The sequence below is a fragment of the Perissodus microlepis genome, chromosome 10 (genome assembly GCF_051167445.1).
Source record: "Perissodus microlepis isolate ML-2025 ecotype Zambia chromosome 10, ASM5116744v1, whole genome shotgun sequence".
NCBI lineage: Eukaryota > Metazoa > Chordata > Actinopteri > Cichliformes > Cichlidae > Perissodus > Perissodus microlepis.
The window spans coordinates 11200485-11217695 of NC_140470.1; the positions used below are offsets into that span (position 1 = coordinate 11200485).

Consider the following 17211-nt stretch of genomic DNA (forward strand, 5'->3'; position numbering starts at 1 on the left):
TCGTTGTTACTGCTGCTTGTTGTGACTCAGTGCGCTTCATTCAGTGTTAATAATTGTGGTGTAGAGCTGTCATGATTCATATACGTGACTTTCAGCTGGTTGTAAAAAGAAAGTGGGGTTTTACCTGACACAGCCAGGCCACTTGTGATGCGTGGACTCCCAGAGGAACAGCCGGTGCTCTCTCGGAGTAGGGAGGAGGCGGCTTGTGTGTCGGAGGAAGGTCAATCCTTCAGAGGAAGAAAAAGGGGAAGAAGAATGGCAATGGAGACAAATTTCAGAGTGGAAAAACACTGTACTCACAAAGAAACAGAATAAAACGATCAGCGATAGATAAAATCGGTACAAAATCAATTTACTGGATCAAATTTGAAGGGCAGCCACTATAACGAGTTCCTTCTGAGGCATATTGATGTTGTTTATGGTATCCTGCGATAAACTTTGAGATGGATTCACAACAGAAGAGGCAGCAAAATCAACTTGATGTGCAGAGCTTTAAAGATGTGAGAATTTTTTTAGGCGGAGACGATGAAAAACAGACGCTCTGTGGAAAACATGGGAGTCTGCAGAGGCCCTGAGATGCAAAACACAACAACACAAAGGCACAAGATTTCAGAAAACATGGCAGAAAACAACAACAACAACAAAACAAAAACAAACAAAAATCACAAAATGATGATGCACTTTTTCGCCTTTTGCTGTGGTTGTGTTTGTGTTGTGTGTTGTGTGTTTCGTCAAATAGTTTTTATTATTTGCACCTGAGGGCCACCGTACAGATACTGCATGTCTGAAACTTGATGAAATTTTACCTCTCTTTTTATTTTTAAATGCATCTTGCAAGTCCTGCAGTTTAATAGTCCTAGACAGGGTATTCCTCGAAGCCCTGGAATTCAATATTACAGATGATTAAATGAAGATGGCTCAGTGTACATGACAGCAGGTGTATGAAAGTGATGGACTTCCACGCGGACGAGTAAATTAGAACATTTTCTGACAGCTGTTCCTCTAAACCCCTGCAAGACGCTGAAGTCAGACTCGCTCCCTCGCTGGCTGAAATCCCCCTGCCCTGCTAAACTGAAGCCTAAGAACAAACCTCAGCCATTCACAATACAGCGTCATGACAGGCATCGATTTTCCAACACTGTGTGTCACTTAATGCCGAGTCTCTCTTTCATATTTGGGATTCGAAGTGACCGATTACAGTCAGAGCTTCTCATTGACCCGCCGTCTTACTCTCACGTCTGCGTGTGATGAAGGAGGTGATGAAGCCTGCGTTCACCCTCCTCCTCCCCCTACCCACGCCTTGTTCCACTGGGATTTCCAGCCACGGTCACACTTAAGATGCTAAGTTTGTCGTAGCATTGACCAGCCTGACACACGGGTTACATACATTGAACCTGCACCCAGAGGCTGATGGGTTGTTCGTTATTCAAGCCGCACCTTTGAGGCGCAGTTGGGAGCATGTACACTAGATTTCTTCTGACGACGCAGTCGCTGAAATTAGGATGTAAATGTTTACATGGGAGAATAAAATCGGATTGAGGGAACAAATGACTGAGTGTTCTTATTTAGGACGATGACAGAACACATACTTGTGTCCTGGTAATTAAGATAAGATAAGATAAAACTTTATTAATCCCTCGGGTGGGTTCCTCTGGGAAATTCGGTTTCCAATAGCACAGCACCGACAGAAGTTACAGAACGTGAGCAGAATATTATATATATACACATATATAAATACAGAGACATATATAAATAAAATATACGAAAGGGATAAATAGAATAAATAGGAATAAGAATACAAGTATTGAAGTCTATTGCACCGTTGACTATTAACAAAAAGTATTGCACAGTGAAGTGAAGAGGCACTACAGCTTGCTTGTTCCCCCCTCCTTTGTCCTCCTGTTTCCCCTCCCTCTCCCCTCCAGAGAGGAGTTAAACAGTTTGATGGCGTGTTGGACAAAGGAGTTTTTAAGTCTGTTGGTTCTTGTCTTTGGGAGAAGCAACCTGTCACTGAACAGACTCCTCTGGTTGTTTATGGCCGTGTGCAGAGGATGCCCAGCATTGTCCATAATGTCCAGCAGTTTTTTTAGTGTCCTTTTCTCTGCTACTGTCACCAGAGTGTCCAGCTTCATGCCGACCACAGAGCCAGCCTTCCTGATCAGTTTTTCCAGCCTGGATGAGTCCTTCTTTGCTGTGCTGCTCCCCCAGCACACCACAGCATAGAAAAGTACTCCAGCAACCACCGACTGGTAAAACATCCTCAGGAGCTTCCTGCAGATGTTAAAAGAGCTCAGCCTCCTGAGGAAGTACAGTCGGCTTTGGGCTTTTTTATACAGGTGCTCTGTATAAAAGACCTCAGCCTCCTGAGGAAGTACAGTCGGCTTTGGGCTTTTTTATACAGGTGCTCTGTATAAAAGACCTCAGCCTCCTGAGGAAGTACAGTCGGCTTTGGGCTTTTTTATACAGGTGCTCTGTGTTGCATGACCAGTCCAGTTTGTTGGCCACCCACAGCCCGAGGTACTTGTACTTGTTGACCACCTCCACCTCCTCCCCCTCTATCTGAACCGGCAGTGGACCTGCTCTGGACCTCCCGAAGTCCACAACCAGTTCCTTGGTCTTTGAGGTGTTGAGTTGCAGGTGGTTTGTGTGACTCCATGTGACGAAGTTCCTCACCAGACTTCTGTACTCCTCTTCCTGATTATCCCAGATACACCCCATGATGGCTGTGTCGTCTGCAAACTTCTGAATATGGCATAATTCAGAGTTGTAGCAGATGTCCTGCTGTTGAGAGAGGGGTTGGAGAAGGGGAGTGTCATAGTGTCAGGAAGGGGGGAAAGCGAGGGAGGTAGGAGAATGGGGAGAGGGCTCTGTAGTAAAGGTGAGGGTGGGGGGTGGGGGGGGGGGTTGTGGGCTGGTCAAACCTGTTGAATTGCTGCCACTTTTTCCGTATGTCACTGACATATTTGCAGTGGATATAAAACCACTAGTATTAAAGAGACTGCAGGATTGCTTCTGCGTTTAGCCCTTATAGCTGCCTAACTTGAGAAATACTTGGACTGGAGTGTTCATGCTGAATCATACACTAACAGGGATGGATGAGAGGATCAGCCTGCAACCTTGGAGATATGCTCCACAGGTACACGGCAATGTTTCTTATATAAGGGGTATTAGGCTTGTGAGCACTGCTGGACACATTAAACATACCTTTTGAGATGCTATATGAACTTCAAAGTCAAAAATAGTGTTAATCAAAACCTCCCAGGCTTCATCTCTGTCCACAAAAAACATGTATAAGATGCTGCTCAGATCTGTTTTCTTAGAGTATAAAAAACAAAGAAGGCACACACACAAAGATTTTAATGTTGGTCATAGGACTCTGGCAGAGGGTGACCCAGCTCCTCCTGTAAATAATTTAACCTCAGAGTTATTCTTCTTTGCTCTAACATTAACATGAGTGCTGGTGCACCTGTACAAAATAGGACAAGGGCTTGCTGCCAAGGCAGCAATTATCCGCCACCCCTCAACCTTGTCCCGCAGACTCCCTGCTCCAGGGCGCGCACTGCTGCAGCATTCTCCACAGCAGGAAGGAGCAACTCCCTGAACCCACCGGTGGGCTCCCACCACCTCACACTGTATCATGCAATTAATTAACCAGCTGAGCATGTTCTGCATGCGACATGAGTAATTCGGTCCACTTACACTTTGTCTGTGAAGGCCGGTGGTGGGGCTTTGCGAGCGGTGTGGATCACAATGATGAAGACCACAATGAGGAAGAGAGCAAGGACTGCGCCCATCACAGCTCCGGCCACGGTGATGGAGTTTGACCTCTCTGCTTGAGACTGGTCTGAGACAGAGAGGACAGAGAACAGTCCAGGATACCACCAACAACACAACGATGACAGACCACTAACATCCTGGCAGTGAATGAATCAAAGTGTACACACAGTCAGGCGTCGATTCAAAGATTCTCATTCATAGTCCCAATCTACAACTTTTAACCCATAAAGACAATTAGAGTAGAGCAACAGCAGTTTAGACCTAGAGGTAAGGAGAGTAAACTAAGTTGTTCCAGTTTATTTTACTTATCTTATGGAGATAATATTCTGCCCACATTAAAGATCTGATTATAATTAGAAGCACTACTTCTCTACAATATGAGAGTCCAAACTGCTGCTGTCACTTTGGTTGGTGCTACATTGGGTCAGCCAGAGGACTGCTCAGCTGTGATTGGTTGTCACATGCATCAACTCAATTATCAAACAGTTGTAGAAAAAGAAAAAGAGTCAGGAGAAAAATGTCACTGCTCAAAAAGGAAATCAAAAGAAAACAAAAACCCCTCCGACCTACACTTTGCAGGTCGGCACCCCTTTTGTTTGTTTTTACTTCACTATATTTGATTGAGCTCTAAGTCACGCGCATGCAAAATGTTTGGAGAAGCCTACCTGATTAGCCACCCAGCAAATTCTTGTTTAAAAGACTACCAGCCATCTCAACAGCTGTGAAGGTTGAAGTTGTCTTTGAAGTAAAGACTGAAATAACAACTTTTGATGCTTTCTGCCTTTTAAATATGGCTGTTTGCTGTTTGTCATTTCAGTAATTCAGATATGTTAGGTTTGGGCTGTTGGTGACAACTTACTCTGAAATCTGAGTCGGAAAGTTGAAATTTTGTGATTCCCAACTCTGCCTTGCAAACTTGTATTTATTCTATGCTTATTTCTGTATTTATTCACTTTCAAACTGAAACAAGCATCCTTGGATTTTTAACATGGGTACCACTGTCATTTCTACATGCTGAATATTAAGCTAGTAGGCTAGTGGCGTGGCTAGTATGGGAACAGTTAAGCACACCATAATGCCTTATTGCACTTCTTACAACTTGTCTTGTTAAACAAATAAATTGCATAAATCTGTGACACACTCCTTTACTACTTTTAGATTTGCACACAATAACAAGCTCCCCAAAACTGAGCTTTTTATTGAGCCATTGCACAAACCACAGCTGTGCAATGATCTGATTTTACTTTGTAAAATCAAGTTAAAACTGAGGGTTTTAACCCTTTATTGTTCAGTCCAGACTGAAGTATGCGAAAGGACTACTTGGAGAAAGATTATGCATACTGGAAGCATGATCTTTGGTCAGTTGAAACATGAATAGAGCCCTTTGGCCACAGAGATAAGAGGGAAGTAGGAGAAGGGTACAACCCAAAGATCACCGTTCCCGCAGTTAAACACGGTGGTGGGAGTATTACACTGTGGGGGACATGTCAGTGCGCCGGGAATTGGGAATCTCATCAAGGTGGAAAGATTTTGGAAAGATGTGGAAAGATTAAATAAACATGGATGTGTGACAATTTCAAAAGAAAACCTCAAGCAGTCAGCAGCAAAACTGGATCTGGCCAATTAGTTTGTCTTCTAACACAGTGGCCTAAAACATGTCACTCCTGGTGAAGAACTACCTCCAGAGGACCAAAATAAATGTTACTGATTGGCCTGCACAAAGCCCTGACTTAAATCCCATTGAAAATCTGTGGGGTGAACTGAAAACCAAGGTCCATGCCGTTAGACAATCAAATCTGGAGGAGGTTGAGAGATTCACCAAAGAAGAATGGGGTGGGAACGCTCAGGACCCATGAGTGTTAGTGGGATGTTGGAATTAGGTGTTTAGCAACACTTGGGAAAGACTTTTTAGTTTAGTTTTCATAGGGAAACTAATAATTGTTTCCTCATCTGTATATTTCCCAGCAGCTACAAAGACAGTTTCTCTTTTCAAATAAAAAACCCCCACTACTGCTCAAGAAAAAAAAAAGTGCTGATACTTTGCTCCCAGTAGCCTTTTACTGTGTCCGAGTCTGTACTGGACAGCCCTGTATTATTGGTATTCATGAAAGGGCTTTTGCAATTTAACTGAGGTATAAAAATGCTGTTTAAAAACTCTGTTACTCACTAAAAATTCACTGTCGGGGTTAAAACACTGAATCCATCCGTTGCTTTACCTCACTCTTGTGTGTGTGTGTGTGTGTAACAGTATTATCAAAGTGTTGAATTAGCTTTGTTAGAACATATGCTCCATGCTGTCCACAGAGGGGATTAAGGATTAATCGTGATTAGGATGCATTAAACTCGCAAAACAGCAAGCTTTGGCAAATCAGCAGTAATGTATAAAACCAAATGTAGGACACTAAAGGAACTGAAGGACAAAAGGTGACAGAGGAGGCATAAGCATAATGGTCAGTTCCCCTTGATTTAGCTCTTGAGAGGGGAAGAAAAAAAAAAATCAATGTGCTGAGATGAGAAATCTAAATAACAGTTCAATTATGATGCATATTGAACAAGCTGGGATTTCTGAGCTCACCCCCGAAAGTCACTTCTTCCGCCTCCTCCATTCCTGCCGTCCTCTAACGGTTAATAACCATTCGATTACCTTTGATGGCTGCTGAACTATGTCAAGGGCCTCTTGAGTTGATCAAAACGCCTTTAAAAATGTAGTTCATCAAGCCGGCTGCTTTAATGCCTTGTGACAGACATTTTCAGGGGACCTGCACAGGGTGGCTACTTTAAAGCCACAACGCATGGAGCAGCTGTAGGAGTTCATTAACGGAGGTAGTGTTTTGTGCATGCTTCTAGCTAAGAAATATCGAGACAAATTGTACTCAGAAAAAATCCTGCATGTTCCGTCCTGACATTTTCTCCTCATTGTTTTAAATACCATGTATTCTGGGGAGGGGTGGTGGGCCTCGGATTACTGGTGTTAGTGGTGGATCAACTGCTCCACACTGGGATCCGGCTTCAGGCTTTTTACCGTCCCTTCTCGAGTCTCTCCCGCTTCAGCACTTCATCACACAAACAATGCTGCTGTGAATCCAGCAGAAGCACATGCTGATCAGTGAGGTCAGTTTCAGACGGACCCTTTCTGGCCAAAACAGAAGTAAGACAGAGCGAGTTGGCCAAACACCGCCCCCCTTCCCACCGATACTTAAGGCTCAGGGGTCATGCTATTGCCTAGACAACAGACCCCCCTGGGGAGCAGATGCTGGTGTAATAACGATGGGGGGGAGGTTAGAGCAGCATTTCAGTATTTTGAGTTTTTGTGATGGTTACAATGTGATGCCACCTCTGCTGGGGAGTTAATATCAAAGTCTCTCCCCTCACTCACAGTTGTCAGAGCTGCATCCCTCTGCGCTGCCTGAGACGTTCGCTCACTCCTTTGTGTCTTGTGAAAAGTATCCGTGGAAACTGTTGTGTCGCAGGCAGCGAATCCGCTGATCTTCTGCACGAGTGTCTCAAACAAATTCAAGCATTGGGGGGGTGACATCATTACTGCCACCGAGCTGCTTCCACATGCGTTTTCACACTGCCCTGTTTCAAGGTCAGGATGAGAAACTGCTGTGACCATGATAAGATCTGTAGGAGACAAGACAGGTCAGTTGATGAAGACTTTTATGGCAAGAGCGTCTTGAGGACCTAGAGTGCCAGCACAACACTGAGTCACACTTGTATATGTCCTTATAAGCCAGAAGAGCTCTCTGTAGTGCTGCAGGGAGTAATGGGCCATTTTCAGTCTGTCTGCACGAGCTGTCACAACAGCACAGCCCAGCTCTGAGCTCCACGCTGGCCCCTACTTTCTGTGGCCAGGTAGAGCTTGTAGGACGACAGCCTCCATCAGCAGCTCCAGATGAGCTTGTTGCCATGGGGACAGTCAACGGGCTGGAGAGCAGGGACTTTGGGCCAGTCAGAAACACTCATCGTTTAATTTTACCAGCTGGTAGACAGTGGGAGAAAGACATGGGGGTGGGAAGGTGGTGGATTTACAAAGGAGAGGTGCTGCAGGGGAGAGCAAGGGCCTTTCTGTCCTGAAACAAAGCAAACTAGGACTATTAATGAGGGAACCTCGAGCACATGAGGTGCTGGGTCTCCCCCGACCACAGGAATACCACTGGAGATCAACTGTTCAGTATTTAACCAGATGGCAAATGTAATAGGGTAACATCCGAAATAAATCTTTGTTATTAAAGTGTAATGAGGATCAGTTGAACTGAAGGAGGGGAAGGAAAAAAAAAAAGGAATTACATCATTTGTGGTGTCCCACATATGCATACTGGATTTGAGGTGTGTGTGTGTGTAGGGGGGGAGGTTATGCAGCATTACGCGTTACGGCGCTAGAGATGATGTCATTTATAGATGAACAAAGAGGCTGAGACTGAGCAGTCTGAGTAATAGGAAGCTCAAAAACCTCCAGAGAATAAAAGAAAGAAAAAGAATTCACAGGTGCTAAGGTGCTTTATTGAACTAAAGTATCTCAAAGAGATTGACAAAATAATGTTTGACTGCTTTTGATGACATAAATATTTTCCCTCGTTCAAGAAATGTACATTTTCTGTATATACAAAAAACAACCCACAAAAAAAAAAGAAAAATCCCCTGAAAAACCAAACAACATGACTGCAAGGTGCTTTTCATTGACAATTTGAGACTGAAGGTAATTATACATTTCTCTGAATAAAAAAAAAAACAAACAGTGGCTATACAGAAACCAAAACCCCTGACAGAACAGTACAGAGGATGCAAGTCATTTTACATCCAGATGTATTCAAGCTTTGTTTTTTTTGTTTCTTAATGCCTTTAGGTTTGGAAACATACTGCGTTTCACTGCCACAAGGGCAGAAAGAGTGAATTTGGCACTACGAATTCCTCCTAAAATACAGAATGCAATGAAAATCAAAACCCAGACGTGACACATCGGGTCATGACATACGCAGGTAAACGATAAGAAACACATTTCTGCTAGATATCTAAGGCACTAGGTGTGTATTTTTCAACAGAAAGTGAAGGGCATTTCTCAAGGTAAGGATATTGATGACTGATCTCTATACAAAATGTCACAGTAAAACTGTACTTCATTAATCCAAGTGCAGGGCTTCAAACTGGCGAGCCAAGAAAAAAAAGTCTATCGATCAGAGGAATTTCCGTTTTAGTGCATAGGAGCAAACACAACAAGGGTTTAGGCTACCGTGCTTCCTGTTAGTTTCTGCATTTATGTGAAAGTGACCAGAAGGGCAGACTGAATAGGTGTCAGCAGCGGACCAATATATGTAATTATTCAGTCAAAATGAGGCTACAGGGCTAACAAATTACCAACTGTACATTTCCGTGACACCTCCATTAAAGAGTCATCCAATTTACAAAGACTCACATTCTCAATTACAACCTAGCTGTGCAGATCCCCCCCCCACTATAAATGCTTTTTCATTTCAACTACTTTCTACCAAGGAAATTAGTGCAAATTAAAACCTTTCGCGAAAAGAAAACATGCTCAGTTTTCAGAAGTCAACCTTCAGGAAGTCATAGAAATGTGCACCTTCAGTCTATAAATTACTTCTACTGTACAGCATTCAAAAACAACATGAAACACAGTCAGGGGCCAGAGTCTCAGACTGATAGTTACAGTGGCTTATTATCAAATGACGACAACTGCCGCCGATCCACTGCACAAAATTCACACCCTGACAGAATTTGTGAAGGTTCATTATAACATAACTAGCTTCGATTTTGACAACTGTTACTCTAATGTTAAAGCATCTTCTCCCCCCTCCCTATTTCGGGCTACAAAACCCCCGTTTACAACAGTGATGGATTAGTCATTTAAGTAAGCTAATCATCAGTTGTTATCTAGTCGGTAATACGAATGTGAGACACTGTCATCGTCATATATATATACACAAGTTAAACAAAGATTTGGCATCTGGCAGAAAATACTGTATAAGTAACCATACTACTAAAGTTGGCAAGTATTCACATCTAGTGTATATGAAAGAAAAGTCAGATCTCTTCCATGCAGTCTGGTGAACAGGTGCATGTGCCAAAATACTCTAATTTTTACGTTTATACAAAAACCTAAGTTTACCTTTAAATCCATTATAGCTTTGTTTGATTCCTGAACTACTGGGGCTGCAGAGCCCAATGACACTAACACGTACAATGCTTTCTCTGCAGTTTAATCACAGTTCTTGGTATGGCATGTGATTTTTGAGAGTCCTGATTGGCAATAAAAGGTGACTGGTTCCAAATGAATAAAACATGTTTTTGGGGAAAAAGAAAAATCATAGGGTGTATCATTATTATTTAATAGCTACTCAAAGGATAACTGTGTGTTAAAGATTTAATGATGATGGCAACAAAATATTGTCTCCAACTCCTGTGCTGTGGAGTTTAGTCAAAAGTGCTGATAATCACAGGTGAAAGTGACAACACAGCCATTACAAAAACTACATAACACTTTTTTTTTTTTTAATTTTGTGAGTACCAAATGTTTAAATCGTAAATGAAATGGTGAATGTCTGAGCATGCGGGCGCACACTCCAAACAATACATGTCACAGATCTGTGACACAGTCATGTCTTGTTTCTATAGATTACTCACAGTAGACAGTAGTAGTGTGTACTGGCTGCATGGTTTCTCTGTGCTACAAAATACTAAGAGGCCAGCTTACGGTGGCTCCCATACAGTAGCCTCTTTAAACAATGCCCCTGCTGATGCCGCTCTTGAAATTCCAAGAGTCCTGGTTTAGTGCCAGGCTTAAACTTCTCAAAGAGATCCATTATCATCCGATAGACAACATGATAATGTGGTTAACTAAATGGAATGTTTAACCTGAAACTCTTCCCAAAAACCAGCAGCTTATATAAGTTCTAATAAAAATGATAAACTAGAGAAATATTTTTCCAGGCTTCAAGGCTTGACCGATATGACAAACCCAGTGTGCTGGCACAGCAGACTGTGCCCCATTCATGTAGCCCTCCTGCCTGCTCTCTCATCACAGGGATAAAAGACGAGCTGAGGACAAGCAGGAGAAACGCTCACAAGGTTTACACAAAATGTGCCAAAAACTTACTGGTCAACTCCTCAAGCTCAGTTCTTCCATTGTGATTTACCTAAGATTTTAGTACAAAACAAAAAAGGTCTGATGACTCAGCAATCCATTACAAAATCCTGCAAAAACAGCAGTTCAATAAATCTTATGACCAAGAGTGTGTTTAGGTAATTAGTCAAAATGGAATTCAGATTTCTCAGGAAGACAAATCCTGTTTTAAACAAACTGATGTACTGCGGCTCAGCTGTGTCTTACTGAAGAAAAATGACCATCTGAATTTTATGGATTTACCTGCAATAACTATATGACATCATCTAATTGCACTAAGAGGCCAGAGTTCATTTAAACAAATGAGTACAAGCAACATGAACACAAAATGCAGAGTTTGTGAAAAAAACCTCTTCTCTCAGACAATCGTGCGTGATCTTAAAGCCACCGGGGCTTCTGCTCAGTAACACATTAGTTATGCTCAATCAGCTGTAGCAGTCCATGTTGTAAGGCAGAGACAACACATACATCGGCTCTTTTGTTAGTCCGCATACAGGCTGCCCGCACACAGTGTGGGCAGCCTGTGGACAGTGCGTCCACAGGCTGCCCACACTCAAAACAGAAATGTATACATTACATCTCAAGTGTCATCCAGGACGCTTGAAAAAAAAAAACAAAAAACAAACAAAAAACATGGAAACTACAAAACACACATTAGAGATGCTGTGTGTGCCTACAGAAGAAGAAAATGTGTTTCCCCCTAATTTGATAAACAAAACTTTCCAACTCATGTTGCATTTTTTCGTTCCTGCAGAACTAGGTACCTTGTCAAACATACCACTCCCTGCGTGAAATGACTGAGCCATCTTTATGAGATACATAATCACCGTCGGGCCCGCTATCGTAGCAGTCGTCTGACATGTAGTGGGAGCCGTTTCCCTGTAGTTTGGGTGAATGAGGGTATCTGACACCTCTGGCCTGCTGTGGACTAGAATACTGTGTGTGTTCATGATGGTGATTCTGTTGATGACTGTGGCGCCTGCTCTCCCTCATTGCCCTAGTGTACCCATTAACAGGATACTCTTCTCCGTTATAGTCACTATGGTGGCGGCGGTCCCGCTCCTGCTTCAGCTGGCGGTCGCCCCACTCCTCTCGATCATGGTCCCGATGCTGAGATCTGCTGCCAGCTTTGGTAGGATGGAGTTCGTGCTGAGTGGGAGCTTTCTGGAGATCATTTGGGTCCAGGTACTGCTTGGTGTAGTAGTTCCCATGAAAGGTCTGCTGCTTCCGTAGGTAACACACACCAACCAGAGACAGCAGCAGCAAGAGGAATAAGGCCCCTCCCACGGCCCCACCCACTATGGAACCAAGATTACTTTCAGGAAGGGCTTCAAGTGTGGGGGAGCTCAGAAGGACGTGGCCCTTATCATCCACAAAAGTGGAGGAGAAGCCAGTTAGGACAGGAGTGGTAATGGTGGAAGGCATGGTGGGAGGATCTAATGGAAGGAAGGAGGGTGAGAGGGGGATAAAGAGTGAAAGACAGAAGCAGAATGTCAATGCCAACTACATTTTGCTAAGAAGGAAGAGGTTGACTAAAACATCTAAAACTATAGCAGCATCAGGTTTGCAAATTCCCACTGTTACAGATTAGTAAGTAAATATAAAATTGTATCACAGAGAACAATGGGCTCACCTATTAGATGATGGATTAATGAGAAAAGTTGGATCTAAAAACCTGTCCTAATCACTATATCCTCACTATGTGTATCGTTAAGCATACTCTGATTTTCAGTAATGTCTTTCCAGATCCTCTTAACAATAAAAGCATACTCTCTGCCAACATGGACAGCCGACTAGTCATTCTTACTATGCTTATTTGAAAAATGAATGCATTGTAGAGTAAATTCTGCATGATTGAGTTTGCTTTGTTTCTTTGACCGCAGAAAAACAGATGTCCAGCAATGTCACCACTAGGGATGGGTATCGAAAACCGGTTCTTGTTGAGAACCGGTTCCCACTGTTTCAATTCCTTGGAATTGTTTGCCATTTTTGCAAACGATTCCCTTATCGATTCCAGTTTCCCCGAATGACGTCACCACGTTGCGGAGCGTCATTTACCTGGCAGGAAACATGGCGGCTCAAATGCTCAAAAGTTTGGTTATACTTTTTGAGAACGGATGACAACAGGGCAACTTGCAATACTTGCAAAGTAGATATTTCATTTAAGGGAGGAAACACTACGAATATGCAAAAGCATTTGCTCACAAAACACGCGATGACCTTAAATGAATGTCGTGTTTTTAATTCTGCTCCGGACTCGTGAGTCTCAACCCAGCAGCAGCGGTAACGTTTGCACGTCTTCTCCCGTTAATGCGGCAGGTAAATAATCAACAACAGCGCATATTATGTTAGCGCGATCTGCCTTATTACAAAACCTGCCATTACTGTGCATTTAGGTGACCATGATGAGAGAGACAGACAGAGTCTGGCTGGCTCAGATGCTGGCAGTTCTCGCTGCAGTCTACCGGTAGCGTCTCCTTTCAGGCCAGGATAGACGAATGTCACCGAGCAGTGACTAAGTTTGTGGTCAAAGGCTTGCACCCATTTGCCACAGCAGATGCCCCGATTTTTGGTAAGTGAATGTGTTTAATTGTAGGCAGGGACATTACTGGATATTCTTGTGTAATTGCTACAGAATAATTTACGTTATACTTTGTTATTGCTACAGAAGAATATTTATTTTTATTATTTTACATTTACAATTTTTTTCCTGGGGACCCTGTGACACCCCATTGAAGAGCCGTAGGCTGGATCTCTTAAGATCTCACTGCTGGGTTTGTAAGGCCATGTTACTCCCAAATTTCTATCTTGTTCAAAGAGAAGATATAAAACAAAGTTCTAAGCTATTCGACCTTAGTGTTCTCCTTTTTTAAAAAGAATCGATAAGAGAATCGATAAAGAATCGAATCGTTAAACAGAATCGAAAATGGAATCGGAATCGTGAAAATCTTATCAATACCCATCCCTAGTCACCACCACACTGCACTGTGTTTCTATGTGGTGTAGTATGCTGTGCTTACATACTCCATTCCACTTGAAATAGAGTTTATTGGGATTGAGTTTGCTGTATCTAAGAGTTAGTTTGTATGTACCCAAAAATCATAGCACTAGATCTCGGTAAAGTTCAACGAGACACCACAACATAACAGCTATTCTCTTGTGATCAAAAAAGGAAAAAAAGCAGGTGACAGCGATAGCAGACCTGACATGGCTCAAACTGTTACTTAAAATCTTTAAGTTAATGTGCATTCTCTTACTTTGGGCAAATCAGGCCATGCCATGTGTTCAACACTACAACTTTTGGTATTTTTGCTAAATAAAAAAAAAAAAAACCATTGAAAACACTTTTATGGATTTATCTCTATCATAAATCAAAGTCTTTAGAAACTGTCTAAAAGGATCAGGTCATGTTTTCAGCTACTTTTGTATTAATTTAAACTAAAAAGAAAAGAAAAAAAAGACAACAGGCTTTGTATTGTCCCCTCAATCAATTTGTAACTTCAAAGTATTTGCACATGCTGATGCCAGCTCAGCACATTTTCTACATGCAGAGAGAAACAAGTGACTTGACTACATGAAGAAACACCAAACAGTACCAGTGATGTCCTTAAAATTCTGCAGTCTGTAGGGGTTATCAGTTTTAAAAATGGTATAAGCAGATTATTTTGGGTATATGTATATGGGTATATGTTTTAAATGATCAAGAACATACATTTAAGACCCCACTTTTCAAGTATAAACTTTCACTATTCCACGAATAGAACACCAACCTTAAAATGTAACGGATTAGTGGTTTTTATCCACAAACAGACAAGCCAAAGGCTATAATTATAAGAAGCTAGAGTAATGGAAAAAATCTGTCTAAAAGCTTTAATGGTGCTGCAAAATTGCTCTGCCACTTTAACCCTGGTGCCAGGCCAGATGTGAGGCAAAGATTCACATCTGAAAGAGCAAACACATGAACCCGGAGGTCTGTGGTCTCCAAGTATGTGAAATGTACAACTCCATGAAGAGTGAACTGATGAGTACACCCACAACACGACACGCACACACACGCACACACAATGCAGGGTACACCAACATGCATAAGCTTGTGAACACCCGTACAGGTCTCTCAAAGGAAAATGAAATATGAATGATAAATAATAAATAGGAGTTGAAAAGAACTAGTTAATGTTTTATGAATCTGGGACATCATCTCACAGTGAGGCTGCAGGCTTTTGCCTCTCACTGCATGACACATGCAGGAATAAAAGAAACACAGAAAGGAGGCGAGAGAGTGATGAAAAGGGAAATCACATCATAATCAGAACTTCATTCAGAAAGAGAGCTTCCACTGGCAAGACAGATTTTGTGAAACCAAAGGAACATGCTCATCATTCACAACAGAGAGACACGACGCACTCAGATGCCAAGCCAGCAGGACAGAGCAGAGGCAGCGCACTGTGGTCTGAAGAGGCCGAAATTATTTGCAGCTGTTTGGCCCAGGAACTCTCTTTTGAACATCTGGAGGCGTAATGTTAATCAAGCCTAATAAGCATGCAATTAAGACCAAATGTAATAATATCAGTATGAACACAGTGTACCATGGGTGATTACTTGATAAACTGTCAGTATGTACAGAACGAGCGAGAGTGATAGTGTCACATTTCAGTTTGAAGGACAACGACACAGGCACCGATACCCTCTATGACGTGCAAACACGCACAATGCTTCCTAAGGGAAGAGAAGGCAATAGGAGTCAGCTTTGTTCCGGTGTGTATACTCTGCTCACCTTGTATGAGAATACGCACATCCCGACTGCGGAGGTTGATGTCATTGGCAACCTCACACCTGTAAACGCCAGAGTCATTCCGCTGGAGGGGACGCAGGAAAAGCAAAGTGCTGTTTATCATTTCCACCCCTTCAGGCATCTCTCTGTCCAACCTGTGACACACAAGAGACAGAAACCTTAAGACACGCAGAGGGACACACAATTGATTGGGACATTTCATGAGGAAAGCATAATAAATTATCATTTGAGAATTATTTCAAGGATGTGAAAACCTTAATTTTACTGTTTATTTTATATCAAATGTAAAGCTCTATCTTACTAAAATATCAGAGTATAATTCAACCTAGCTCGATCAGCAATTGACCCGCTGGGTCAATTTCAATCCCAGACAAACGGATACTCATACCTGATCCATCTGAAGTGATGAGCTGGCGGGTTAGCGTTGGCTTTGCACGTCATTTGAACATTTTCCCGGCCTACGTACCAGTCTCCATCATACCCAACGACGGAGATATCAGGAGCAACTGAAGAGAGAAAAGCAATTATGTGACATGACCACAAAATGGCCAGACACAGTAAATGGCCTTAGAGAACAGTGCTCCAAGTACAACCATTTTCCTGGTTTGTCTGAAGCATTATAGTGAGTCTGAGGTCAGTAATGGGCTAAAGACATAAGCTTGCAAATATGCACTAAGATGCTAGATAATCTATAAACATAATCTGCAGAGAGAAGCAAACATTCATGAGTGCTTGTATATTGCAATGTTTTTCACAAGCCTAAAAGAACCATCAACACTACACAACTGCAACCATGAAACAGTGTCCCCCCATTTTTACAGGTTTACCGTTTTCATTTGCACATTCATTATGAAAATAATGTAACTGAAATATTGTGCTGACATTGCACAAATCTATTCATTAAGGTGCTGACAAGGTTTCTGAGAAGTCATCTGCACCACCCTGGCTCTTCTGCTGGTATGCATTTATTTCACACAAATATACTATTACAAAGTAAAAGATTTTGTTACATGGAAAAATTGTTGCCACATTTTTTCCACTGTTGCATTCAGTGAATAAGCAGAAAATCCTTTATAGTTACCATATGTCACAAAGCAGTAAATCAGAGCAAAGAAAAAAAAAGTATCTGTCAAACAAAGACTTTGGAGGTGGTCACTTTACTCTTTTCATAAGTTGGTAGCACATGTTACGTAGCGAAATAGCTGTACTACGCTGAGTACATTTACTGTGGCATCTATGGGATTTGACTGGAAGAGAAAACTTTCTAGACAACCAATATTAAAACATAATCAGCTTTTTGAAGTTCGTGTTTTTTTTTTGTTTTTTTTAAGTGAAGCTGTGACACCACAAGTGCAATGGGTAACTGGTTTAATGATTATCGCAATCTTACAGCACAAAATCTTCTCTAAACTTTAACTTACTAACTCTGGCAGGAACAGAATTATTAAACACATTCTTCACATATTTATTATTCTTTCAGTTTTTAATTTGTTAGCCCACACCA

The 17211-nt window shown here is 42.1% G+C and overlaps 1 protein-coding gene across 2 annotated transcripts in view; it reads right to left on the reverse strand.

Annotated features, from left to right (window-relative positions):
* Positions 1-17211, reverse strand: part of nectin3b (nectin cell adhesion molecule 3b) — a 31258-nt gene that overhangs the window by 3344 nt on the left and 10703 nt on the right. Inside the window, exons 4-7 of one of the 2 annotated variants that reach the window (XM_084941934.1) lie at positions 16096-16213; positions 15690-15841; positions 3700-3844; positions 125-227 (exon numbers count right to left, since the gene is read on the reverse strand). In XM_084941934.1, coding sequence (XP_084798060.1) covers positions 125-227; positions 3700-3844; positions 15690-15841; positions 16096-16213 — 518 coding nt within the window. Of the gene's footprint in view, positions 1-124; positions 228-3699; positions 3845-8258; positions 12352-15689; positions 15842-16095; positions 16214-17211 lie in introns of those variants that run through there. The other variant, XM_084941933.1, reaches the window with a different exon arrangement.